General features: G+C 42.4%; 1 protein-coding gene across 1 annotated transcript; it reads right to left on the reverse strand.

Annotated features, from left to right (window-relative positions):
• Nucleotides 1-106: 106 nt before the first annotated feature.
• NSG1 (neuronal vesicle trafficking associated 1) lies at nt 107-21,816 on the reverse strand. Its single transcript, XM_084516835.1, has 5 exons — nt 21,555-21,816; nt 20,973-21,123; nt 17,569-17,685; nt 6,805-6,915; nt 107-1,511 (listed from the first exon to the last, which is right to left on the reverse strand). Exons 2-5 carry the CDS (start codon nt 21,099-21,101, stop codon nt 1,311-1,313), a joined length of 558 nt encoding a protein of 185 aa, XP_084372961.1. The 5' UTR covers nt 21,102-21,123; nt 21,555-21,816; the 3' UTR covers nt 107-1,310.
• Between the last annotated feature and the right edge of the window lie 5,217 nt (nt 21,817-27,033).

Raw genomic sequence — 27,033 nt, forward strand, 5'->3', positions numbered from 1 at the left:
AAGTAAGGTTACTTGCTTACCCAGATGCTTCACACCCTTGTCTGTTAAATTAATTATGTCTTCTTTTGTAATATACTTAAGATTTATAATGAAAATGAAAACATGGTTTCACACAAAGAATAGATAAGTTTGTAATTACAATGGAACTTTAACGTGCATCCACAATACTATGATCTTCTACATCTTTTCCCATCCCAAGCCATACATAAACAGTTCTACTCTTCACTCAAGTTTCACATGTAGCTTTCAGACAGCCAGTTGTGTTATCTAAGATGCTACTGTTTCACTTGTGATGCTTTCTGTTTTAAAAAGCATTGAACTGCAAACCATACATAAACTGAAAGCTCTAATTTATAAAAAGGGAAAAAGTTAATGTCATAAAAGAGAAAATTTAGACATATTACTCCCCCGTTGTATCCAACAAATTACATAGCGGACTACATCTACTGTGAACAGGCTTTCTACCGCTTAAGTATGATCAAAAGATGGCATTTCTCTTTTGAACATCCTTAACCATATATTTACTTTTTTACACTATCCTCACCATCCATCACTAGAATTGTCTGTGGTTCTCCGTAGTGCCTATCTAGTTTGTGTTTCAGTGCATATCCTTACCAAGATGCTAAAGCCACAGTGGAAATGCAGTTAAATCCTGTTGACAGCAATAATAAAACATTGAGCATGCCTTGTTGCAGAGAACTTCATTATCACTTACAAATAAATAACAGTAAAGAAAATGTAAGAAAAATGCTACCTGACAGTTTTTTTTTCTTTTCTCCATACAAGTCATTACATTATGCCCTTGATATCAGTGCTGATTATCACTTTTGCTTGAGCCAAAACTAAATACTAAATATAGCTCTCAGCTAAACAAGAGATCACTCTAGTTATGGCTGTGGTGTTTCAGTTTGCAAAATGACTAACAATAAAAAATTAATAAATAAAGTATCAGTTCAGACAACAGAACACATGATTTAAGGTCCAAGCCCTGAAAATCCAGTGAAGAAATCTGTCAGTATCCAATAAACTGCAAGAACATATCTAACAGTTGTTTGTTTGTTTTTTTAAACATTGAAAATGGTGTCAAAGCTCTAAAGCAATGCTGATATGCATCTTGTTTTATGCCCATGAATGTTCTGCAGCAAGTTTTTGTTTTGTTTTGTTTTTGCAAAGCAGTATCAGCAAACAGAAGCAATTGCACCATAAACATGAGTAACCTCTAAATTATCCATAATTATATTTAATGAAAAGTTCCTTAAAGTCCCTTAGTTACCTTCAAATGACATAGTGTTAATAATTAGCTTATCATACTAAGCTGATTTCTCAGCGGCTTCAGTCTCCTGTTCAGATAATTTCTCTTCTGACAGTACTGTCATCCATGGGGACACTGAGCGCGTGATGGTTTGTTTGGCCAGATTGTAGTGGTTTATGACTGTGTAAAATTTCCCTCGAGCACTGGAGTCTTGTTCAGAGTAGTAGTTTTCCAACCCAGCTGGAATGCATTGATTATTCTGAAAAGAAAATCCATCACTTAGATTACAGATACAACCTCATACACACTGAACATATCAAAGTATTTTCTTTTCCCTCCAGTCTAAGCAAGCTTTTACTTTGGGCAAGTCAAGGTGCAACACACAGCAATTACTACTACAGTGTCATCCTACTGCAGTCAGAATGTTCCTCCTTGTAATCCTTAGCCTACACCTGCATTTGCCAGACAGGCAAATCTGTGTCTGTTTTCCAGAATAATTAACAGTTAAGAAACATGCATGCCCCAAATTAATTTTTAAAAGTACTCAGTCTCTTGTTCCAGCTCTTTTCTTCTCTACCTAGTCCCACCTGGTCAATCTACAATTACAGATACCTGCATTCTCACATTGCAGTGTTTCAGGCACCTTAATAGAATTTGTTTTCAATCTGTGGGGAAGAGCTTACTATAAATATAGGGGTGCCAAGGCATGACCAGTTTTACAGCCTAGTAATACACAGAGGGAAAACATTGTGGGCAGCCCTGTTGATGTGCAGATGTATATATACACATGATTCTGTGATTCTAATACTTCACTCTTCATTTTCAGAAAGATACAGTCAGCATCAAGCTTTTAAAGTCTATCTTTAGCTGTGGAACTGCATTATTTAGTTTCCCAAAAGTTTAAGAGCACTACACAGAAACTGCAAGATGCTCAGAGCTTTTGAAAATGAAATACCTGACTTAGTTAAATACCAAGTAGGATCCAAACTCGGATGTCATCTTAAAAAACAAGTGGATGTGCCCGTACAGTGCATCTCACAACCCTCCTGTGATGATGCAGTAAAAGCCTATGAAGCAGCAAGTTGCACTGAAGGAAAAAAAATGACTGGGACATATCCTGCTGACCACTGGGTTTTGCTCCAGAAGGGCACAGGTCTCTCCACAGGTCCTTTGCCACATCTGCCAGTCCAAGCAGTCTGAACAACACCTCAGAGACCTGGGCAGTCATCTGTGCAACTGAGCTGACCCTCTAAAATCTGTGAGTACCTGCAGCACTCATATCAGCTTAAGGAAAAGTCCTCTCTTTTCAAACGATACAAGCTGTTTGATCTTCCTTCTCCCAGTAATGAAGATTAAAATTTCTAATACTGCAGGACAGCAATTTTTACCAGTGCTGCTGTTCTCATAGAACTTGGCAAGGAAAACTTAATAGTAGAAATTTCTGAGCACAAAAAAATTGTCACAACCAGATGCTATCTCACATGTACACAATTACTTTGGGGTTGAACTCCTGTCAACCCCTCTTCTTTTTCTTCTAGTCAGAAAAAAAAAAAAAAAAAAAAAAAAAGCAGCATAAAAGTAAATCATTAGCAACTGTTTCAAATGTTTTAAACCATATAGCACAAAATGGCTGGGGGAAAGATCCAGCCATCTTGGCTTAAAATAAATTCTGCCTCCTAAAAATGTTGGGGTGAATAAAGCATCAAAATGTATGAAAGAAAAAAGCAAGACCTGCTAAAACAATAGGCTACAGGTAGTCTTTAAACCTACTTGGCCCCAGTGAATGTGATCTTGGGGCAGATTTGACTGCTGAAGGAAGACTTGCTATCACAAGATCAGTAGCCCTCCCAGGGAATTAGCAGCTCATCAGTTCTACCCAGCTTGCATGCTGGAAGCTTAGATGCATGCCAGATACAACAGCATCCAAAGTTACCACATCCAGCCAGGTTTGGTTTGTTTTCTTTTTCACAGAGCAGCCAGGGCAAATCTTGCCCCAAAGCTTTATTGGAACTAGCACTACAAAGCAGACAGGGCTTAACCCCAGCTAAACAGAGACTTGTGGCCAGGCAGCACTGTTTAACTCACAGAGGTTTCCCTGCCATAATCACCAGCCTCATCCAAGTGTCAGTTCCAAGTCTGGGACCTAAGTTTGAAGAGCACAGAGGACAGCTCTGGAACTGAGCTGCTTGGTATGCGTGTTCACCTGCATCAGCCGTGCCATCTTCTGGAAGCATTATCCAAGCTTCATCTGGGATAACTGACACGACTTCTGATGTGATAAAATGACTAAGAAGCACTCAGACACAGACCTCTTTGTAGTGATTATTTTACCCAGTCACTGGATGTAGTCACAATTCTAAATATTTAAAATGGGGGAAGGAACACAATCCATTGATCTAATTAGATCTGCCAAGGAAATTCAAGCAAATGCAATATAATTATTAGTGCTGAAGACAAGCCAAGATTACTGCCAGTCTAAAATAATGCCACAGAATCTTTTACTGCTTAAAGGAGCAATTAGCTTTTTAACAGGCCAAAATGACTCAGTAATGTTATTTTTTGTAGTCACAAACGCCCAACAGCTGACAGAAGAGCCTAAAGAAATACCCATCAGAGTTTCCATCCTGACTGAATTTTTGCTCAGGATTTCAGGCTTCTGGAAAAAACGGGCAAAAACTCCCTTTTTACTTGCTGTTCCTTGTGTACTGCCCATGGATAACCTCTCTGCTCAGCATCTCATCAAGGCAGGCAGGGCAGCACCCAGAGCTCCTGAGCTGTGGAAACTGGTGCCAGTTCGCATTGTGCCACCTGCTGTAACCTTCAGCCTACGCAGAACATTTCTACCTGTTTTGTTTCATTGGATTCCAAGTGAGAGAACTAGTAAGAAAGGGCACGAGGAGAAACCAGGATGCTCCAGCATAACTTGTCAGTCTCACATTTCTTTCATATCCCTTTTATTTCAGAAGTTAGTTACAGGTTAAGGCCTTTGATACCAGAGCAAATCCTGATTGCCAGCCTGTGTGTGGCTCTATGAAGATGACTCCTTCTGTTCCCCTGACACAAGGACTTCAGTGGTACCAACACTTCACTTCAAAATAGTATCTTCTGTCCTATTAACTTTGCTGGGTCAGTAATTCCAGCCTTAATAGATGATGGTGTTATCTTTAATACACGGAAATTACTTTCTCGTACTGTCCATGAGTCTGACAGAACACAGGTGCCTTGGCAATGGAAGCTGAAGAGTAACAGATGCAGTACGGAGCACACTGAAGCCCTGGAGAAATTCCTCCAGGATACGAGCTGTGGTGAGTCTCACCATGAGCCAGCAAGGAGAGCTTCAGAGGAGCAATCTGCACAACAGGGCTGTGCCTGCGTCAGCTTCAGCAAGCACAAATTTGCAGCTCAGGCTGTTTAAGACTGCTATGCAGAGGAAAACGAGCGGCTTTTTAATTACACCTTCAAGCTCTGGATGTGTAGGACAGCAAAAAGGTTGAAAACACCGAAACCTTTGGAACTGCTCCGTGTATGACAGCATCAAAGTGAATTTGACTCAGGGCTGCAGTCGCTCAGGCTTTACTCAGAGATTCCCATGACACCAGGCTTCCTGAGGCAGGACACATTTGCCCTTAACAAGCAAATCACATCAGCATCAAAAGCCTGGTGACATCCAGGCCAGAGAATATTGCTGAGTTCACCTGAAGCACAAAGCCCGTCCACAGAGAGACTGGTCACAAGGTGAACACAACTGGCACAGACTTCTCCTTCATCTCTCTTAGGACATCTGTGCCAAGCTACGCCATGATATGTTACAGACTCTCCCCAAAAAGATGCACAGGCAACAAGTAAAAATTTCTGTCTGCATCGCTAGTTCCAGGCCTCACGCCATTTGGTACCACGGTTATCCTGTACAGAAAACTTAAGAAGTAGATGATAAAAGATGCTGTGCCTCCTGGCATTATGCCATCAAGCACCTAGGAAACAGCCTCTACAAAACCCAGCACCGGAAGAGCAATAGCAACGCAGCCCTGTGTATGTGCTGCTCCCTAAAAGCAAAGCATCAGGCACAGGATGCTCTGCCTAACATGTGTTTCAAACACGGGGTCCTAAGAAGAGAAACCTGATCAGATTCTTTTCACACACTGTGCAGCCAAAATAAAGCTCAGAAACTGTTCTCCTCTTACATGTCTTTGACACTAGAAAGAACAGGTAAGAAGCCAGAATGCTGCAATTCAAAGGAAGGGATGGCACGGTATGAAAGGACGCAGAAGAAGCAGGCTGTTACTAGAATTGTGACAGGAGCACACAACTGGCCATTCCCATCGAGTCAGGATCACATCAGAGTAGGCTCCGTAAGAACACACAGTCCGTGTTCCAAATTGCTAAAAGCCAAGAGTAAGCTTAGAAAAAAAAGGCTAGCACCCCTCAAGACATGGGCATAGAGAGGTTTCAGAACTTGTCTGAGACAACACAAAAAAGAAAACAAGCAGAAGAAAGAGCTGTATCTCCTGAGCTACAGCCAGCTGTTCTAACCATGGCCTCTTTTGCCCTTGAACCGAGGGAAAAACGAATGGTTGGAGTTAAGTTAACCTACTACAGCACCACTGCTTATACCTTTGGACTGGATTCTTGTAAAATATTTATGTGCCTACAGTGACAGAATCAAAAGTCCTGAACAGGACTGGCAAGAGCGCCGAGGCAGTCATTCTTTCTTACATCATTTTGAAAATCCCATCAGATCCCCTTTATATTATTTAAGACTAAATAGTCTTAAAAAATTAGAGGGAAGAATGCCATCATCACTGCTGCTTTTCTTAACTAATTACAGCCACGTTCAACCCTGCTAAATTTACAGCTGAGAGAAATCAATACTACCTTTCTGACTTCCAGCCCAGGTCAGAGCTGAAGAGCCAGCACTGCCATCTTGTAAGAATTAAGTGAGCCCCTGCCTCCCTTTCAGTTAGTGCAAGTATTTTTTCCAATAAATGTGTTTTTCCTTTTTTGGCACCACTTTTGGCCTGTGGCAGTAGGGCTGGGAGGTCACTGTTCAAGAACAAGAAGTTCTTTCTATAAAAATAACCCTAAGGTAACTCTGCTACTCTTAATGAGACCATCACTTTAGCCTGTCTTTGACATATATTCCAGTGTCCATTTTTTTTTCCTCCAGGTTTTTAGATTTATCATTCTCTTCTTTCTTATGACAAATGAATTTGGAGGAACATGCAATACCAATAAGTGGTGTATGACCCAATAAATGAGTGTTTTGCTCCAAGAGCTGCAGATGAAGGAGGTCTGCAGGATACTGGTGTTGGCACTGTTGATGTATTTTCAAGGTTTAGAGCATTAGCAAAAATAACAAGAACGTGAAAGTTGTGTGGTAGTCACAATCTCTATTACAAATTAAGCAGAAAGAAATACAGCTAAAGGCACACTAGCCTCTGAAAATAACCACAAGTTTCTATACAACACAGGATGACTTAATCAAGGCTATGCAGAAAACAGCACAGGGAACATCACACACTCTCCCGCTTTTCCGTAGTGTCTACAGCACTTACCTTGAAAACAAATCCTTCTGGACAGGTATGATCATACTTGTAAACCTTGTAGACTACCAGAAATACAACACATGTTAAGAACGCAAGGGCGAAAAGGACCAGCACAGTTACCTGGAAAGAAAACCAAAACATGCTCACGTTAGTAATGCACTGCTCATTGTATCGCTGTTCATTACCGCAGGCAGCACAAGCTAGCTACAAATGCACTTTGCAGTAAAATCAGAAAATAAAAACAGCTACTTAATTGTTGAGGGAAATCTGGGAAATAACACACATGTGCTTCTACCTCCTGCTTCTCCCTGAAAAAAGCCGATGGTATGGTCAGTGCCCCATTGCCTATACTGCAAGGCTTTTTGGGTTGCTTCTCTTCAGCGTACACTTGAGGCCAGAAGGACACATTGAGGTGGTGGCTCGTGTCTGCTGCTTTTTCAGGATTTGGATGATGTAAGTGTAAATCTAGTTTATGTCAGCTGATGAGCATGTTGGTTTCCCCTGTACCTGTCCAAGAATAGAGTCAGATGACAGTAAGTTAGCGCAGGTGTCATCCAAATGATACAAAGGTGACTCTGGCAGGGCAAGGAGAAAGCAATGGCTGCCCCCTCTTGTTAGGAGAAGAGTTTGTTGTACCTGCTGTAGATGTTTCTGCTTCTACAGCACTCACAGAGGAGCCTAGGAATCTACACATCACAGACTGCATTGCATGGCACTGACTTTCACTGTCTCTCTAAGTGCCTCCCTGGTCTCAAATCTATGTTGGAGCAAAAATAAGAGGTGCCTTAAATTAAATCTGAAATTGGTGTCACTATGAAGCTAATCTTTCCCAGGATTAAACTCTGGGGGAATGTCCCAGACATGGGGTTTTTACTATTCTAAACCTTCTAATGACACATAAATGAGTAGCTCCTGGAGATTACAGGAAGAGGAGAGTAAGTGGTTGAGCTTTTTTTTTTTTTTTTTTTTTTGAAAGTTAGGGTAAAGCCAGCATGTCCTGCAGCCTAAGAAAGTAATAAACTTTTAAAGTTAAAGATTAATCGATTAAAATAGCATGTAGTATGATCTAAATGTTAAGGAAAGACAAGCAAACCAGCTATATACACCTCCTAAAAAGAGGACGTAAGGACATTTGGGTCAATCACACAAACAAAAATAATCTGGTACTTCAGAAAGCAACCAAAAAAAATTGTAGCTTTGCCTCTCAGAAAAATAAACCAACCAACCACACGCTCCCGTTATGATAAAGCCCAGAACTAACAGGATTTGCAACACTGCAAACTGTGTGTGGCAGAAGACTGGGATGCTGAAGGACTTAGATGAACTTATAGGGACTTAGGAAGCCAACTTCATGATGGACACACAACAGCGCGTGCTAAATTTCCTGGCTGGAACAAGGCTGGGGAGTACAGTGTGCTGCTCAAGCCAAAGATTCTTCATAGAGTGAAAATTAAAAAAAATAATATAAAAAAAAAAAGATGACCAGAGGAGAGGGCAGGGGGAACTGCAGATCAAAAGGTAAATTAGCAGAAGAAATGTAAATCAGAGCAAAGGACCTTTCTGGTTCAGAGTAACACCTTCAGCTTCCCAGAACTGTCACTGGGTTGGAAAAAAAAAAAAAAAAAAAATTGTATTCTTAATCACCTTCAGAAAACCTCACGTTGACATCAATTTTCAAATCCAATTACTCTTCCCCAGGTTTATTGCTCGTTTGCATACACAAAGGTTAGCTCTGCCTTGCCAATCTCGTACTTTCAGCTCACGTGTCCCATGTCTCAGGATGTCACTGATGAATCCCAAAGGGCATCTTCCCTCCTGGTTATCTTCTGTGGCCCAGGTCAGTAACCACCACCATAACCTCTCCTCCTCACACCTCCCAGCCCAGCAAAGCCGTGGCCTACCTTGGCCTGTCTCGTGTGTGGTAAGGCCTTTTTCCTTTTGTTTTCTCCAGTTTTTTGCAGCTCCTTCCTGTGTATCCCCAGCTACCCCACCCACAAACATGTACACGGTCCTTCACCCTCTGGCCTGGCCCAAACTTTGAATCCCATCTTCCAGAGTCTTTCCCTCCCCACAGCTGTAATAAGCCTTATCCTCTGTTCTCCCCCAAGAATCCTCCTTGCACTCCAAGCTCTAGAAAAACTGACCTTCCTCCCCTTAGCTCGCAGTTTCCACAAAAGGGCCATGGGACCACGGCTTTCTTTTTCCCAGCTGGGCAGCACGGGGAGATGAGGAACCACAAAGGAGGGAGCAATCTTTATGCAAACAAACAGCTCTACAGCACCCTCATGGCCCAGTCCCCAGGTTTGGGGTCACTCACCTCCCACCCCTACAATCCACTGGCTCTAACTCTGTCCAATTTGCTCTGATAGTCACTGCTCTTTCCCTTAGAAAATAAGACAGAGAGGGAAAAGAGATACTAGAAAGTGTGGAAAGTAAACAAAATCCAGTTGGGATTATTGCAGAGGTTTCTGTGCCCTTCAGGATATATTCTACACAGCCTTCAAGAACGTCTGCTCTAAGAGAAGAGGTCTAGGACATGGGACAGAGCAAGCAGGACAATTGCTGTGCTCTGGGTTGGTTCAGCTCAACTCCTCCTCAGACAGGAGTAAACAGTTCAAAATGCTTTGAAAAGCATTCTGAAATCTCAAAGCATGTTTAGCCACATTCTCTGCCCATCCTACTAGCAGGGAAGAGTAAAATCCTAACATTTTTCCCCAGTCGCAACCATTATGGCATACAGATGAGGCCTCGGGAGCATACAGCAAAGCTAACAAGCTGTTTTGTAGTTTAGATCAGATATTGGACAATCTAAATATATTTATAATTCCACAATCATCGCGCAATCTCCAAGGCTCTGGAGGTGTTTGGGAAGGTCAGTAAGTTTTCTGAAGGAGGCCAAAAGCCCAGCGTTGTTCAGGCTGGGGATTCTGGCAGTTCCAAAGCTGCTGGCTCAAGCCTTTGCCTGCTCCAGGGACCTACCCAGGGCTGGGTGCTCACTGCCTGCACATCACGTCCACCACAGCTCTTCCACGGCCACACAGCAAGCCCCTGGGAAGAGCTCTCAGGGCTCCTGCTTCATAACTCTCCCAGAACCTCTCCTGTTCACATACTGTACTTCCTAACGTTATTAATTTTGGTATTAGCATGTAAATTTTTTACTCTCATTATCTCCAATAATTTGCAATCACACTCCATTTGCAAATCCCTAATCAAGTAAGCTCTTGTCTCCTTCCCAGCAGAAGAGGAGCTCTCCTCTCCAACCATCCTTCAGGATATAAGTCACTTGTATTTAGGTAAAAGACAGCTGCACATGCAAGTGACAGATGGAAAGACATCCATCCCTGGATTCCAAGGTGATCCCAATCACCTGGTTATCCAATTTGCTTCTTTCTTATAAGCTGAAAATCCTTCTCTTCCTCCTAACAGCCATATTCCTTCCCTCTCACAACCCACCACTGATGGTCCTTAGATGCCCAGCTTCACTCTTGTCCCTCAACCAGTCAGCCTCTTTGTCCTGCCAGTAACTCCCTCCCTGCCTCTCCTTCTGAGCCCTCTCCTTCCAGCTGCCTTGCAAAACCCTAGGCACACAAAGAGAGGGGACAACAAGCTGCTCTGCAGACCACAGGCCTGGCCAAAGCTGACTTCTCGTTGCCTTCCTCCACAAAAAATGTTCAAACTCGCCCTCACCTTCCAGTCGAGGTAGGAGAGGATGCAATCCGTGTGCAGGCACCACTCTCTTTCCTACAGGGAATCCTTGCATCTCTTCTTGTGGCATCCAGCTGGCTGAGTGCAGGGCTTCATACAGTGGCAACAGAAGCCTTTTAACTACTCTGATCATTCACTACCACGTAGATCCAGCAGAACACCACAGTGTCTTGCACCACACAGGTGACAGGCTTTAAAAATACTTTTTAAGAAATAACTAGAAGCTAGCACGAACAACTTCTTTGAACTAGGAACCCAAAGTGTGGGTTTGTTTTCATTCCAGGAGTGTCCTTTAAGGTTAGTTTTAAGGGGAACTGGCAGCAGAACTAAGTGAACACAAAAGCTGACAAGATATTATGTATGTGGCAGCTTTTTGAACAGATTGCAAGTGAAGAGCAGAAGAAGGACAATGTCTAGCCAGAAGCCATTACAGTAATAGAAATGAGAGATGACTAATGAATGAACTAAGTGTACCCACAGCAAAAAACAAACAAAACCACAAAAAAACACACGCTACCTTCAGACTCTATGAGCATTTAGCCGAACAAATGAAACTCACAGGATCTGACAACTACGCTAACACGTAAACAGCCTGTGATAAGGCCCTACCATCAAGATCTGCTAAATCTTCCCAGTCAGTGCATCCTGTTCTGCTGCAGCTGCGTAAGGCTGCAAGCTGTATTTTCTTCTATGCTTGGCTGCTGCAGTCTCCTCCCTCCCTTTGCTAGCATTTGTTGGGCTCCCTTTATAATCAAGCCAGAATGTTACAGCAAAATGCATCAATTGCACCAATTGTGCCTGCTTTGCCTCAGACCCTTTCCTGGCTCCCATCCTCCCTGAACAAATTACAAGCTACGTTTCAAGGCACGTACAGTTCTGTGTTGCTCCTCTTAGCTCTACCTCCTTTTGCTCTGCCTGTATCCCACTAAAGCCTTAGTGCCATCTTTTTATCCCATGCCCTAACCATCACACTTCTCTTCATGCATCCCCTTCTTGGCAGAAATTCTTGCATGAATCCACTCTTTCTGCACTTGTGTGCACTGCCTGCCTTCACACTTTTCCTTTCACCACACACCTGTCAGAAAGCACACAAACCCATCCAGGAGCACTCCTGTTATTATGGGAATTGGCACTAACAGCACATGCAGTGACTTTCACTGCTCTGTCACCAGCCCTTGGTCACATCTCAGCTCTATTCTACATCTACACCTTACCTATTTCACTTGGAGCCCCTTGGGAACGCAGCTTTCATTTCTGATTTGTCTGTAAAGTGCTAGGTACATCCTTGGTGTTAGCAGCAAACAAAATGAGCAAAGACATACATTTACAGAGCACTCTTCATATCAAGTGAGTTACAAACAGTTCATGTTTTGCTCACCAGTGAAACACAGAGCCCCTTAAGATGAAATACAGCAACTCTGCACAACCATTTAGGACAGGAAATTAAGATCATTGCTATCCAATTTAAACTACAAGAGAATTTTAGGTAAGCAGACTGTAATTACAATAGATTGTGTCTGGCTACATACCACAGACGAAAATTCGTAAAACATCACATTGACTTCCCTGCAAATGGCCGTGACCTCCATTTCACCTCTCTCCACTAAAACCCTGCATCTCCTGCCACACGATGCCCTCTACCAGCATGTCAGAGAACACCAACACCAGCTCTCCGCTCCCCCTTACACTCTTGCGTTTTCTAAAATGATTTTCTTTGCTGTTACCTGGGCCTGTCCCTCGAAGTTTATGTGAAAAGATGTGTTTGAAGCAATGTATGTAAGGAATAAAGAATATTCCGTTTGAAGAAAATGGTATGGCTTCCCATACTTGTTATGGGGATATACATCCACCTGCAGTATGACTGGTGACACAAAAGGCAGCCAGGTGCCTCACTGCAGAATGGTGTTTCTAATATAACCTGTCACAGTTAGCTGTATGACTGGGATCTATCTATCTCAAAGAGGATGACAGCCTTGGGATAGACTGGAACAGAAAAAAGAAGTCAAAAGACTCCTTCTCTAACGGGCAAAGAGGAAGAGAGAACTGGCTCGGATGCTTACCTGGAGATGACTGGGAATAGCAGCACGAAAGGCAGCCAGATTCATGAAGGGAAAACTGCAAAGAAACTACAGACCCAGTGTTTCTTAGCAGCAACAGCACAAGACAACAGAGCAAGCCTGCAAGGGAGTTGATTAATGAAACCTGAGGGAGATACTGTTAGACAAAACCAGATTAACAAGGCAGTGGCCTCCTGAGCCTAAGCAGCACCGTGGCTGAACACAACTGCTCATGGCAGTGTTCCCATCATCTTCCATCACACAGGCACCACGGATCTGTTTGCTACCGACAGAGCTGAGGAAACAGTCCAAGACATCCTGTGTCCCTGACGTGAGAATCTCGTTACCTTGCCTTACAAACCTGGAAGGGATTAGTGAAGCCAAGAGAAAGGCTGGAAAAGATCACACACCCTTTCTGTGATGTACAAAGTGTTGCATCTAGGGAGACCCAAAGCATCTTCTGCCACCAGTGTCCCTGCCACCAGGCTCTGCTCCAAGAAAAGGATTTCTAACAAGATATGAGTTGCTGCTAGGCATTACCCACTTTACTCAGATCTGCCAGCTCTGACCATACAAAAAATTCCTTTTAGCCAAAATTTAGCAGAAGGATTGTCAATGTCCTATCAGGGAATTATCAGAAATAAGAAAAAGGGAATAAAGACAGTTGCTATAGAGTGCATTTACATCAATAGTTTTAAACCAGCAGTTACACTGGAAGAAGAATCTCCTTTATTTGTCTTGCTCAAAGCGATAAAAGGAAAAATTCAGAGCCTGCCAAACTGTTATATCAGTGAGCAACTCTAATCGTGTAAGTAGTTCTGCTGAAGAAAAGAGAACTACACACGGCAGCAAGCACCTGTCATCCTTCCAGCACTAGCTGAGAGACCAAGAATTACTTGGGAAAGTGCTATCCCGCACAAGAATCGGCTGACATCTCAGGCATTTAGCAGAGTTTTAAGTGGAAGCAGAGACACAGAAACCAACAAGAAGTATTTTCCATGCCTCCAGTCAGTTTTTCATTAAGAATCATCATCTGTATTACAAAGAACAACAGGTAAAAAAGTCTCGAGGCAGAAATGTGTTTTAAAAGATGTCCCTTCAAGACAGATCAATCATGGAATACTTTTTCTAATACATTTTTTCTATCTTAAAATAAGCAGGTGGAACTGTGAGAAGTCTTGATTCCTCTTCCATAACCTCGTGCTTGCTACTTGATAGTACGTGGCTTGCACCATATGGTCTTACCACAGAAAAAAGCTCCAGGCTCCAGCTCTGCAGTTAGATGTATGTACAGATGTCAAGGATAAAGTCTGAAGAATTGATTTGCCTTTGTACAGAACCAAATGGCTTAAGGCAAACCACAGCTTGGGTTTATTTAAGGGCTTGAAATTTATTGGGAAACAGAAAGGGTTGCTTTCAAAATACTTCTGTATGTTATTTATTGAGGTTTCCCCAAAGACAGAAAAGAAAAAAAAATCTCATTCTTTGATAGACTGGACAATTTTTGAAATTGGTGTGCTTGTGCACAACTGTCAATTGTCAACTCTCAACAACGGGGGCCAGAACAGACATCTCACTAAAAAAAAAACAAAAACAAAAACAACAAGTGGAGTTTGTAAAAACACGGCTCCATCACTGGAGGCAAAGGTTTGGCTTTGGCTAACTGATACCATCAATTTTCTCCTGCTTCCTCCTACGTGCTGATTCATAAGACTCCTTTGAAATGACATTTCCAGCCATGTTGTTCTGTTCTGTATAGCAGACAATCTCGAGGAGAGAAAAATCTGCCTCATTCGAAGTGGCTTTCCAGATGTGAAGGGCCAGCTCCCCACATTATTCTACGCTGTTCAAAGAACAAAAGAGAGACTTTTATTTCTCAATGAAAAATACACTCCCCAGTGAAAGTCCCATCTTCCTTGGAGTGGTTACTGCCATAAAGCTGAATTACAGCAACAGCATTCTCAGAATCAGGAGGTTCACAATCTCATGACAGATCCTGATTTGAATTCAGAACGTGACTTCAAGCAGGAAAATTATACTTGCAGTTTTCTTTGTAAACATTCTCAGCTCTGTTGTAATAACTGCGGTAATGTGGATTGAATGCAGAAAATACATTTTGTAATTGCATATTCACCCGGCTGCTAAAACACCAAATGATCTACATGACATATGTACACGCTGGAGTGGCTTCATTTGTTACAATATATAATTTCCCGAGAAGCACAGCGTTCGATGTTCTGCACTGCTGAATCCCAAAAATGCAATCTGCTTTGTCCTTACTTAAGGACTACATCTTGGAATACACATGTGAAATATTAGTAAATATGACTGACTGCTTTTATTTTTAGCACAAGATTCGGGCTGTGTCTTGTAGCAAACTTATGCATCAGTGATGTACAGTATTAAAGTCATTAAAACAGCATCTGAAGCTCTTTTCATGAACAGAAGCCAAAGTCAGAGCCTCACCAGTTAAATAATGCATTTCATAATTATAGCAAATATTTAATTTTCAAACAAATATCCTTTTGCTCTCTCAGAATCAACAGCAGCAGTTAACATGATGGCTCACAATTAATAAGGACCCAGGAGAAAACCTCACACAATCAGTACTTTTCATCTCCATATTTATGAAATTTCATCAATTATTCATGAAATATTTACTACTGGGAGTGGTGAACATGACAGTCAGCCCTGCCGGAGAACCAGTCAGTCCTCTTTAAAATGATGCAAGCAGCATAATTCAATTCTTCAACTTTTAGGTAGAGATAAAGGGACATTTTTAGGTTCTGAATGTTCTGCATGAAACTCTTGTTTTTGACTACCTGAACCACAATTTTCCTAATTGATCAACCCCCACACCCTCCTTTAAAAGCTGACTTACAGCCACAGTGTGAATCATCCTGCAATTCCCAAGAGATACCAAATCTTCCTGAAATCTCTCTCTGATGCAGTAGTTACCTAGCAGCAAAACCTAGCAACCCTGTAGTATGAGATTAATCCCAGAGTGATCATCATAAAGTAATATCTAAGACATTTTACTTTAAGCACGCCATCCAAAGGTATATAAAAATGCAACATAAAAAAGCTCAGGCTTCTGACTGTTCAGCTATACAAATTAGAAAAGACTACCTAACAGCATGACAAGCTATTTATTTGATGTTCACTGAGGTCTTTCTTGTTCAACGGTCCCAAAAAAAGACAGAAAGAACCCAGATCTACAGAGAGACGTGTAAAACATTTAGATGCAACTAAGGTATTCAAAACCCTTCCTTATCTACAATTTAACGCTCAAGAGATGAGATCCCTTAGACCCTACAGCTAGTGGCTAAGCACACAATTCTCCAGGCAGTGGTTCTGCTCAGTTGCTTAGAACCAAGGTCCTAGCAGGGTGCTCAAGCTAAACGAATTCTCCCTCTTTACTCCTACAAAGTAGTGGGCATTTTCAGATGACTTCAGTCCGAATAAGACACACACAAGACAGCCAAATGTGTCGTCATTGATCTGAGCTGTCCACCTGCACTTTAGCCAACAACACGGCATGCATTACCCTCACCTGAGAGGACAGGGATTACCCTCAAAAAGCAGCACTATGGTGTCAGGAGGAGAAAGATGAAACGTCAGTCAGAAGGTAGCATTTTCCCTGAGGGATGGGATGTCCTTGCTCCAAATCAGGTAACAGAAGAACTGGTTTCTTGTCCCGTCAGTAAGTCCCTCACGCAGCTCACTGGGAACCTACCTGCTTCTCTGTATGGCTGAAGACCCTACCAGGTGACCTGAGCTTAAAGGTTTGTCCCAGCAACACTGCAAAATTCCATTGCAAATGTAGCCTAAAGCTCCTAATGCCTCCTTGAACCTTCACTTTGCCTGTTTGTTTTGTGCACTCTGATTCCAGGGAGAGCTGTAGATACCTCTGAAGGAAGGTGTGGGCCTGGACAGGTTCAGAACAACAGGTCAGGCACAGTTCCTGTTGTTTTATTCTTCAAATTCTGTGCTTTACGCTCCTAATTACAGAACTGGAATATTTGGGTATGCCCTAAAACTCCCATCACACAGAGGGATGTCACATACATGCAATAGCAAGAGAAATAGACACCTTTACTGAAACACTGCTTTGTTCCTCAGATTAAACTTAAGACTTTCCAAACATATTTGTAACTGGGCACCAAACAGTGTGGATGCCTGCTGTTTAAAAGTGCCTTGGCATCCTTGGGTAAGATGATAGGTTAACAGGGCTAGAAAACTAGTCTTCTTCTTTAAGGGAACTGATAGGAAAGCAAGAGCTGAAGCACTCTTTCCTGCTTTGCTTTACTTGTACAGCACAAGAAAACCTGCCCTCCAGTGAGAAGGGGGGTAGATAATTCAACCCTTGCATCAGTTAAGCTCTCTGCTTTCCTCTGGGAGTACTCAGGGGAGTAATAAGGGTGTGGACACTAACGAGTAAATGTGAGTCAGATTCCTGCTGATCTGCCATCCTCCAGTAAGTCGTCACCAGGCTGTACGATACAATTGGACCAAGCAAAGAGCTCTGGTATACATCCTTAAGCTGCCAAGTCATGCATTTAACTATAAAAAAATACATAATGGACTATGACAGTGCTTTTAAGAGAATGGTTTGGCTGCACAGAAAAATCATAAGCCAAAAAGAAAACATATACTCTTCTGGTTCTTGCCCTTCAACACTAACAGGGACTGCCCATGCCATGAGAGGTACCTGTATGCAGCCACACACACCCTGGCCAGCCAAGTTCTGAAACGCTTCCTCTGAGAAAATTGCCTTCTGAATTCATCTGCCAGTGAGGGATTAGGACCAATAGTGCTGCAGGGTTTGCTTTTGCTTCTAATCACTAAATACTGAACTATTTTAACACTGAATTTCCTTTTCTCATTTCCAGCTCTACCCCTAACGGTCGCGCTGTTACAGCCAGCCAGCCTCAGCTACAATCAGCGATTGATTTTAAGCATATCTCGGAGCAAAACTGAGTCACCACCATCTTCAGATTGCACTGCTTACCTTAAATCTTTCTGAAACCCCTTCAGTGATGCTGATTGTGAACTCAGCTATTTTAGGAGTACGGAATTTTCCCTTCTTGCGATCAGGTTCATATTCTGTTTTCGTTTTGACCACGACCTTTGAAAATAAAAAATAAAATCAAAAATCAAAAAGCCATGTAGACAGTACCTTACTAGCACATCACCAGAATAAGGCTCATCACAGGAACCTTATTGACTCAATACTCCTCTTTTACATGCTTACAAGCACATCTAGCACAATATTTTTGTTGTTGTTCTTCTCACCCCATTTTGTGTAATTCTTCTATGGAAGATTAAGTTGTTAAGCATCTACTTAGTTCAAACCCAAATCGTGAAACTCCCCGCTTTGTATTGTCTGAAAACAGCCACCTCCATTTGCTTCAGGAGAGGCATGCTCTTCAGCCATGTTCTCTGATGGCAGGATTTTCGGTTTAAAGGTGATGACCCATCTAGTTGCAACTCAGTATGTGCCAGACAAAAGCTCTTCACACTGTGATTTTTAACATCTCAGATAACTTTTGAGTTATTAGCAGCAAGATGCACACAAACCCTTATGTGATAATGAGATTTCTTGGTACACCCAAGGCTCTCTAATTTCAGTTTATTCTTTGCTATGAGCTATTGCCCTGAGATACACAATTTAGGATCTTACCTGTATTCCTAAAATACTCATTACGTCAGTCATGTCTCTAGTACTCTCCTAGGCATTCTAATTGTACAGAATTTTCACAAACCTAACCTATTTGCCTCATTTTTGTCTTCTACAATTTCTCAGGATCTTTTTTTCAAAGTACCACACATGAAATAGGGTGCAGTTTATCACACTGACAGTGCTATTAAGATCCGGTCAATTATCTCTGTTGTTCCAAAGAACAAATATCGAGACTCTTTCAGATTTTTAGAATCAGATGCTATCTTTAGAGCAGCCCATGGCATCAGTGGCAACTACAACGTTCTGCTGCTAAGATCGTAACGCTTACAGGTATCCAGGTACTGAAATTAAAGCTTTGGGTTCTCCTCTCCTCATTTCCCTGAAATGGCATCTAGAATGAGTAACAGTAGCTAGACTCAGTACCACAAAGCTTACTAAATTCTTATACAGCAGTACACAGATATGTGCAGGACATAGGGAAATAGCTTAAACTATTTTCAGCTATAATAAGATAATTGTAACTATGTAACTTTGCAATTGCCCAACAACATCATGGAAGTAAACCATTTGAAATGTCCTTTTAACATTACACTTCTTTTCTTCCCCCTTTATGTTGCATAATCTCAGGCAATTCAAATCACATTCAGCTGACGCTGAACACAGAGTTCTATCTGCTTGGTTATATAATGTCTTCTTTTGTTTAACATACCTAAATATGAATTTAAATCAGTTCACCCATTTAATTTAGAAGCTGTCAAAACCATCAAATTCTCGTCGCTACAGTCACTATTGCTGAAGAAGTTATGCTTCACTGCCATGCTGGAGTCTTGTACGCGAGTAATAAGCACAGATACATAAAGTATGCACTCCTGTTCATTATATATGAGCATCTTCATACTTCAGAATTTGATCCATGTGTCAATCTTGACTTAATACTTCTGCCATTTTTCACATGAGTTGCTCTACTACTCCCTTTGTGTCTGTAGCAACCAGTGAAGACATTTACATGAATAACCACAGCCACAGAAGGAAGCCAGTAGGACGAATAAACGTGTCTTTATTTTTTTCCCCTCAGTGTTTGCAAAGGAAAGGAAAGCTATCATACAAATAGACAGTGGAAAGCGCAGAAGAGTCAATCAAATATTCCTTTATGTAAGTTCCAAGCCCAGGTGCATGTTTGGTTTTGTTCAAGGCAAACCTTGTAAAGGCGAGAGGAGTCCTGTGCGGTTCTAGTAGGTGCAACCAGGCTGGCACAGAACCTCCTGGGTTTGCCACAGAGGCTCCGCTCAGGTTAAACCTATTACCACAGACTTCTGCTTAACAGTGCAGTAATGTAACAAATTCCTCTGGATGTTGGTCTCAGTAATCGGTTATATCCAGTCACCAGTTGGCAGGCGTATCAGACACAGTAAGACTTAACTTGTTTTAAAGCCTTAGGGTGCAATTTTGTCCTCAGTTACAAGATTTACACCCATGTAACCAAGGACAGAAAATGGGCCCTAAGGCTCTGTAACAGCTGTTATGGCTTATTGTATTTATGCCTGCCAACTGGTCATCACCACACACAACACAATGATGTTGATAGGAATTAAAATTGAGGTCACAAATTTGTTTGTATTGCCTACAAGCAATACTCTACCAAGACATATTAAAAAAACTGAAGTGCTTTACCGCAATATAAGATTATGTGGGGTTTTTTTTGAGCTATAAGGAACGTATGCCTACCGGTTTACCTAGAAATGGAATTGCCAAAAATAAAAATCTGCATGAAGATATTACCATTTTCCAGTTAAATTTTGTATTTTTCAAAGGCCACAGAAGCTACAAAGTTTCTTTACCAGATACATACATGGAAAAATACCTAAATATCCTACTGAATATGATACTGAAAAACAAGATACTGAAATACCTGAAAAAAATATCTGTATGTCTCACCCACAGTAACCCTTACTGAAACATTTATTTTGAGTACATTTATTAAAATGTATTTATGGGCTACTACATCATCATCCTAAATCCTTAAAATTAAATCCCTAGTATTCAAACCATGTGATAAGGAATGCAGGATATATGCTTCCTTTCCAACCTGTGAGCTGCACCTCAAACTGTCCTCTTGCAGCCATGGAGCACCTAAACCACCTCTATTTTGAGGTATGGGGCCAAATCAGTTGCTAAGGAAAAACTCAGTGGCCTGTTCTCATTTCATTACTTCACGTTGTCTGCGGCTAGCAGGCAGGAAGTTCCTGCTGAGGCACAAAAGGAATATGGAAGTTCTCTCTGTGGCCGGTCTGCCTACGTACATCTTGCAGAGAGACAAAGCAGTGCTCCATCCCCCCATTAGGGGGGCTTTTTCTGAAACAAGAAAATTCACCTCATTCACAGAGAATGTTTAGTACCTCACAAATATTAAAAAGAAAGACATGGAGTAAGGAGGGATACGGCAATACAACAGAGAGAAGCTTGCATTTGCCTATTTATACATCTCATCCAGCAGCACTGAAATCCAAATACGCTCATTGCTCACATTTCCCACTACTTTATAAATGCAAATCACCACTACTAGATTTTCATTAGCTTCGCTGTCAGTTTTTTTTTCCCCAGAGGGAACGTTCCCTAAAACACCCCGTATTTCTTGACATTTCTAAGCCGCTCGCTACACGTAACCTATTCTTTTGTTGTTTGCCCGAGATTTGGGTGTGATTCTCCAGGGTGGAAACTAAAGCCTACTGTACCTTGTCAGGAGGTGGGAACTGGAGCTGATTGACATCCAGGGGTGTGATCAGGGGGATGGTGTCAAATCCATCCTCCAGAAGGGGCTGCTTTGTGCTCTTCTCGCTGAAATTATTCCCCAGTTTCACCATTCTTCCAGGGAAGCAGGATTTTCTGCAAGCAGACACGCACACACACAACACGCAGAAACGCAAACCAGAGCGATTTGTCACAAAGTCGGGATGCACCAGACCCTTCCACAGCCCCCCGGAGAACCCAAAAACGTAAAATGTAAAAGAAATATTTATATATATTTACGGGTTGAGCCGCGGCTTGAACAAATCAGGCGTTTTGTGAAGTAAAAACGACGAGCAACGTTAAGAAACATTAATAAAAAAGGCACCCACACGCCACCACACGTCAGCCTGCCCTCAGCGATGCTGCCCGCCCGGCCCCGGTGCGGCATCGCCCCTCAGCTCGGGCGGGCTCCGGGGCTGGCCCCGGCCCCTGCCCCTGCCCTCCCGCCTCCCCTCACGACGGACAGGGCCGGGGCCGTGGCCGGGGGACCCCCAAGAGCCGCCGTGCGGGCTGTCCGCCCCGCTCACCGCCGCGGCTGCCGGCCCTTCCTCGGCGGGCGGCGAGGCGTCGTTCCGCCGCGGCCCCGCGCTGCAATGGCGGAGCGGGCGGCTCGGCGGCGGCTCTCCCTCGGCGGGCAGAGAGCGAGAGAGGGAGGCTGCGGGGCCCTGGCGCAGCCGGGGCAGCTCCGGAGCAGCACAAAGGGGCCCCGCGGGGTGTGAGGCGGCTCCCCCCAGCCGGCTACTGGCGCAGCGGCAGCAGGTGGAGGACGAGGAGGAGGAGGAGGAGAAGGAGGCGGCGGGGGGACGGGACGGGAGCGAAACGCGCCGCCCTCCGCGCTCCTCCCCTGGCGGAGCCGCGCGGCGCGGGGCGGCGGCTGCGGGCGGCGAGGGGGGCGACGGGGACGAAGGGGATGAGGGGGGAGATGGGGATGAAGAGGACGAGGGAGGAGACAGGGACGAAGGGGACGAGGGGCGCCGCCGCCCTGCGCCTCACAGCGGCTCCGGGCCCTGAGGTGGGGGCTGCCCAGCCCCTTTTCCGCCGGCTGCGCTTTTTTTTTTTTTTTTTTTTTCTGTCACGGGTCGGTTGGCTTTGTCCTTAAGCTGTCTCCTTTTTTTCCTCTCCTTTCCCTTTTTCTTTTTTTTTTTTTTTTTAATATTTATTTTATTTTTCCTTGCTTTCTTCTCCCCTAGTACACACAGGGAAAGGACAAAGGTGCTTTTCGGGTTGGTAAAATCGGATTTTCCTCTCTGCAAAGAGGGAGGGGAAAAAAAATAAATGATAGTGGAATGGACGCTCGCGTCACTTCAAGGTAAATGCCTATTGCAGAGCTTTTCAGCCCCAGCGAAGAGGACATCTTATGATCTCTTCTGTTTAAAAATAAATAAATAAATACAGTGATTCGTATTCCCATGCGCTGCCTGCCTGCCTCCCCTAACCCCCAGGCAGCCAGCGTGCTCGTTTTGCAGCCCTGCAGGTGCCTTACTTCAGTGTGCGGAGGGAAAGCCACCGTGGGTGACGCAACAAGTGGCTTGGCTGGTGGGCAGCTCCTGCTGGAGGAGAGGTAGAGACGGCTCAGCCAAGAGCTGGCTCCATGCTGCAGAACAAACCAACCTCTTCTCACAGGTGGTGGCTTGGGCAACCTCTCTTTTTCCTTCTGTGCTCCCAGCGAGCACAGATTCAAAGCAAAATGTTGTGAAATAGTAAGACTGCAGTTGAGAGCTAGGAGAGCTCTTATTTCAAATTTTATTGCATCCCTGGGTTGGTTTATTCTACCATTTGGACAAGATTCTTCCTGGTACCACAAGGGGCAGGGACCAAAGGTTTGTGCTTGGGATTCAGCTGCCAGTCCTCAGAAATATTTAACAGTTCAGAGGCATATATGAACTGCAGATAGAAGTCAAGCCCTGCTGCTTACAGCTTTTCTTATCTTACAAGCTGGTATGTTACAGACACGGCTTTTCTTTTTCACATTTAACAGCACCAGACACTGGCCATCAGTGGCTGGATTGGATCTAATTCTAAAATGGGCAAGGTTGTAATGCGGCTACTGTATACATGCCCGCTTTCTGGGGTGCAGGCTCTCTTATTTAAATTTACCATTCCTCAGCAACAGTTTCTGCCGGAACCAAATGTCAGCAGTCCGGAGCTGAGACCAATAAAAGACACAAGCCTGAGCTGCCTCAAAACTTTATTTCCTCTATTCTGCAACTTGCATGACTCACTAATTCCAAATGAGTCTATATACATTTTCTACGCCGTCCACTTTAACATAACTCCCCCATAAAAAAGTTGTCATATGTCAGTTGGTAGGATCTTGTGAATATACACCATGTGAGTTTCAAACATACCTTTAATTTTGCACGTTTCCAAAGATGTGTGCCATCTCTTGCTGCCTGGGGCATTCCCCGCAGTTTAGCAGCAGCAGCAGCTGTGCACCCAGTGGAAACATGGGATCTTGAGGCTCCCTATCCGTGGGATTTTTTCCTAATGTGGAGTCCACAGAGATCTGAGATAGTAGATGGAAAACGTCAGAGAGATTTCAGGAGTGAGCCCTTCTACCTCAAAGTCAGGATGTCATGTCTTTAATAGGAATTTAGGCTTTTCTATGCAGAGCATAGCAAAACTGTGCTTGTGGTATGTTGGATGTTTGTTGTTTTTTTTTTCTCAACTTACAGATTTTATTGTTTTATGATAAGTACTGTTTTTAATCTAAGAATGGTGTACCCATTTGTCTGAAAATAACATTAGGCACCTACACCCTTTTTCAGCTCTCTTACAAACCCTTCATTGGGTGTTAAGAGTACAAATTAAATCTGAGTTCAATTACAGTCACTGGAGAAAGTCTGTTGACTTTACAATAGTCATGATTTCACTCCAGATAGGAGAATTTCAGTGAATATGATGTAGAGATAATGAAAGAAATTTATTCAAGACTGTTCAGCATCCTGTTGCTATCAAAATGAATCTCAATCTCACAGTTAAAAAAAATGCTTTTTTTCCTCTCCCTTAAAGATGCTGTGGTTACTATAATTTCTTCTTTTTTTTTTTTTTCTGTTTCATAAACAGAAAAAAACAGATTTTTTTTCCTTTCTTTCTCAGAGGGCACAGAAAATGGATTTTCCTTCATTGGACTTGTTTTTTGTCATAAACGTCATTGATAATGCTAGTGTCGTCAGTACAGTTCTGGGAAGTACGGTCTAATTAGTTAACCTGCTGGCTGGCTAACTACCTTTGCAGCGGTGAAACAAACATACTGGAAGATGAGAATGAACCGTAGGCTATTACTTATTTTTAAAACATTCTCAATGGAATACCATACTTCAAATATAGAACAGAATACTCCCAGACCAACACAAAACATTCTCAAGGTAGAAATTGATTGTTGTGCCTCTCAATTACTGAGCAAGCAGTTCTGATTTTGTTGTTGTTGCTGATGATGATTGTACCAAATAAGAAGAGGACTCTAAAATAGTGAATTTACCCCTGAGCAAGATAAGGATAGCAGCGTTTATCTTGATGCCTTATTTTTGTAGCATTGTTCAGAGCATCTTGACCCATGTGTCTGGCAGATATAGCCAGCATTCAGTCATTAGCTCTTAATACCTACTGATTTCTTATGTGGTTTGTTCCAGTTATCCAATCCAAAATGCATTACAGATTTTTTTTTATTTATTTTTTGGTCAATGGTCTGTGATGCAAGGGGCACAGATTCTGTTCTTAGCTGTGGAATAAAGCAAATCACATCTCTGACTATGGATCTTCTTGTCTATCTCATTTATTTCTCCCATCAGTGTTCTGTTCTAAGTAAATAAAGTGTAAAATAAGCTTGTCTTACTTGAGAAACATAAAATATCCAAGTACAATTTATGAAAATAGAAAAAAAAAAAAAGTTACCTGATTTATATAGAAAATTACACCTGCAAGAGGAAATGAAGGGGTTTCCTAAAAGCAAGCACTTTATTTATTTAATTTTGGCAATACCCTTGTATTACAAATAAATATTCTTGTAGTGAACAGATGAATAACCCACGGATGGATGAGTGTAATCCATTCATTTGTGTGTGAAGCCAAAGTCATTCAGAATCCAAATGGCATCAAAGTCCAAGTGAATATCAGAACTACACTTGACAGTATGCTATAGGGAGCAAAAATAACATGGAAAATGTTTAAACAAGTTGACTGCCTAGGTCCTTTCATCTCCAGCTTCTGTGATTTTATAGCTGAGCCCTCCTGTTGGTTGAAGATCGTCAAAAGCAATGGGCCACTGGGTATTTAGTGCATGCCTGAGAAAGTATCAGTATCAGATTAAGATGAATGGAGGTGAATTCCCCAGTTTACTAGTGAGGCTTTTTTTTTTTTTTTTTTTTTTTTTTTTTTAAAGTTATTTGAGTATACTCACAAGGCACTTGGTTTTGTGTGTCTTGTAGAGAAATGAATTTTGGGTAGCATATCCACGGTGCAAGTTATTCTCCTCTTTGGCACCATGCTTTTCTTTAATGGCAATCTGCCCTTTATGACCTAACTAGGCAGTCTTACCCAGTTCTCCAGTTTTACAGAAAAATCCACACGCAGTATTTTTGTTAAGCATCTAGATACTGCACTGTTGCTACTTGATACTACTCCAAGTAGCTTATTGTCTTTCATTTTAGGTGCAATTCACTCTATATACTATGATAAAACAGAAAAGATGTATGTATATTACACTAATATCTGTGGTTAGTGTCTCCGCTTGCTAGGTATCTGAACAAGCAGTTAAGAGGATTTCATTTCTAATCCTAAATAACCAACCACAGTTTGCTACCAATGGTTTTAGTAATTTATCTCATTTTTTTTCTTCTAAGAAAACTACCATGCTTTCTAGGCAGAAATTGCTGTCTTAAGGACTCAGAAAAGTAAGTATTAATGTAAAGAATATCTGGAAAGTAACATTATCTTCAACATTAGCACACATCCTTCTGCCAGGGCTCCTGCTGTAGGTCATTTTGCTATAGTTATTCAGTGGGTTGTAAATTCTGGAAGAGGACTGTCCTCCTATCTCTGTTTTCTAAGGGTAACGCAGCAAGTTCCAGGTGCTTAACAAATAACGCACATCTTTGCTGAGGCACTTAAGAGTCACAGACTGCAATCTTTATCTAATGTTAGTGATCTCTGAGGAAACACGATTGCTCCTCATGGGTTTTGACTGGCATATAGGCAATGGAAAAAGCAGCCAATGCACAGAATTGATGACCTGGTGGCTAGTCTCATTAAGTCAGATTGTACCCTGATTTACTTACTCCGAAACTCTAATGGTCTCACTGAGGCAAGAATACACTGCCTGTATCATCAGCCCTACTAAGAAAGCAGAAAATTTGTACTACCATCATGCAGATGTAGTTCTTCCTAATGATCTACTTAATGGGGAAAAAATAGGAAGTAATGCTAAGCTTGTGTCTGCTGGCACTTGGTCCAGGAAGTAAATAGAGAAATCTTCCTTAAAAAACAGTAGGGCTATGTCACACAAAAGCAGGAGAAAGACCAAGTGCATGGGACACCCTGCATTTTGACCTAAACTGAGATCACATGCCAAGTTTTAAAATAAAAATGGGGAAGATTTAGATTGGAGGTTGGGAGGAAATTGTTTACTCAGAGGGTGGTGAAGCAGTGGCACAGGTTGCCCAGAGAAACTGTGGATGTCCCATCCCTGGAGGTGTTCAAGGCCAGGCTGGATGGGGCTCTGGGCAACCTGATCTAGTGGGAGCTGTCCCTGCCATGGGCAGGAACCATGGGGTTGGAACTGGGGTTTTAAGATCCCTTCCAATCCAAACCATTCTAAGATTCTATGATAGGGCTGGACTTCTGATTCATCAGAGGCAAATGCTCAAGAAATTAGCGTGTTTGTTGTTTTTGTTTTTTTTTCCCTGCAAAATATTTTTTTTCTAAAAAGGAGGAAAAAAAGAGGACCATTAACCTATTATTTGTGATTTGACAGTACTTTATTCAGGTTGGCCACATGTCTTTTTCTTT

This window comes from Aythya ferina (assembly GCF_964211825.1).
Source record: "Aythya ferina genome assembly, chromosome: 4".
NCBI lineage: Eukaryota > Metazoa > Chordata > Aves > Anseriformes > Anatidae > Aythya > Aythya ferina.

Bases quoted from the DNA above. Each gene is read 5' to 3' on its own strand.
- NSG1 (XM_084516835.1), bottom strand. From the start codon at position 21,101: ATGGTGAAACTGGGGAATAATTTCAGCGAGAAGAGCACAAAGCAGCCC. The intron at 6,916-17,568 runs GTAAGCAGTGCA...TTTTCTTTCCAG, and splicing joins GGGTTTCAGAAAGATTTAAG to GTAACTGTGCTGGTCCTTTT. The intron at 1,512-6,804 runs GTAAGTGCTGTA...TTTTCTTTTCAG, and splicing joins CAGAAGGATTTGTTTTCAAG to AATAATCAATGCATTCCAGC.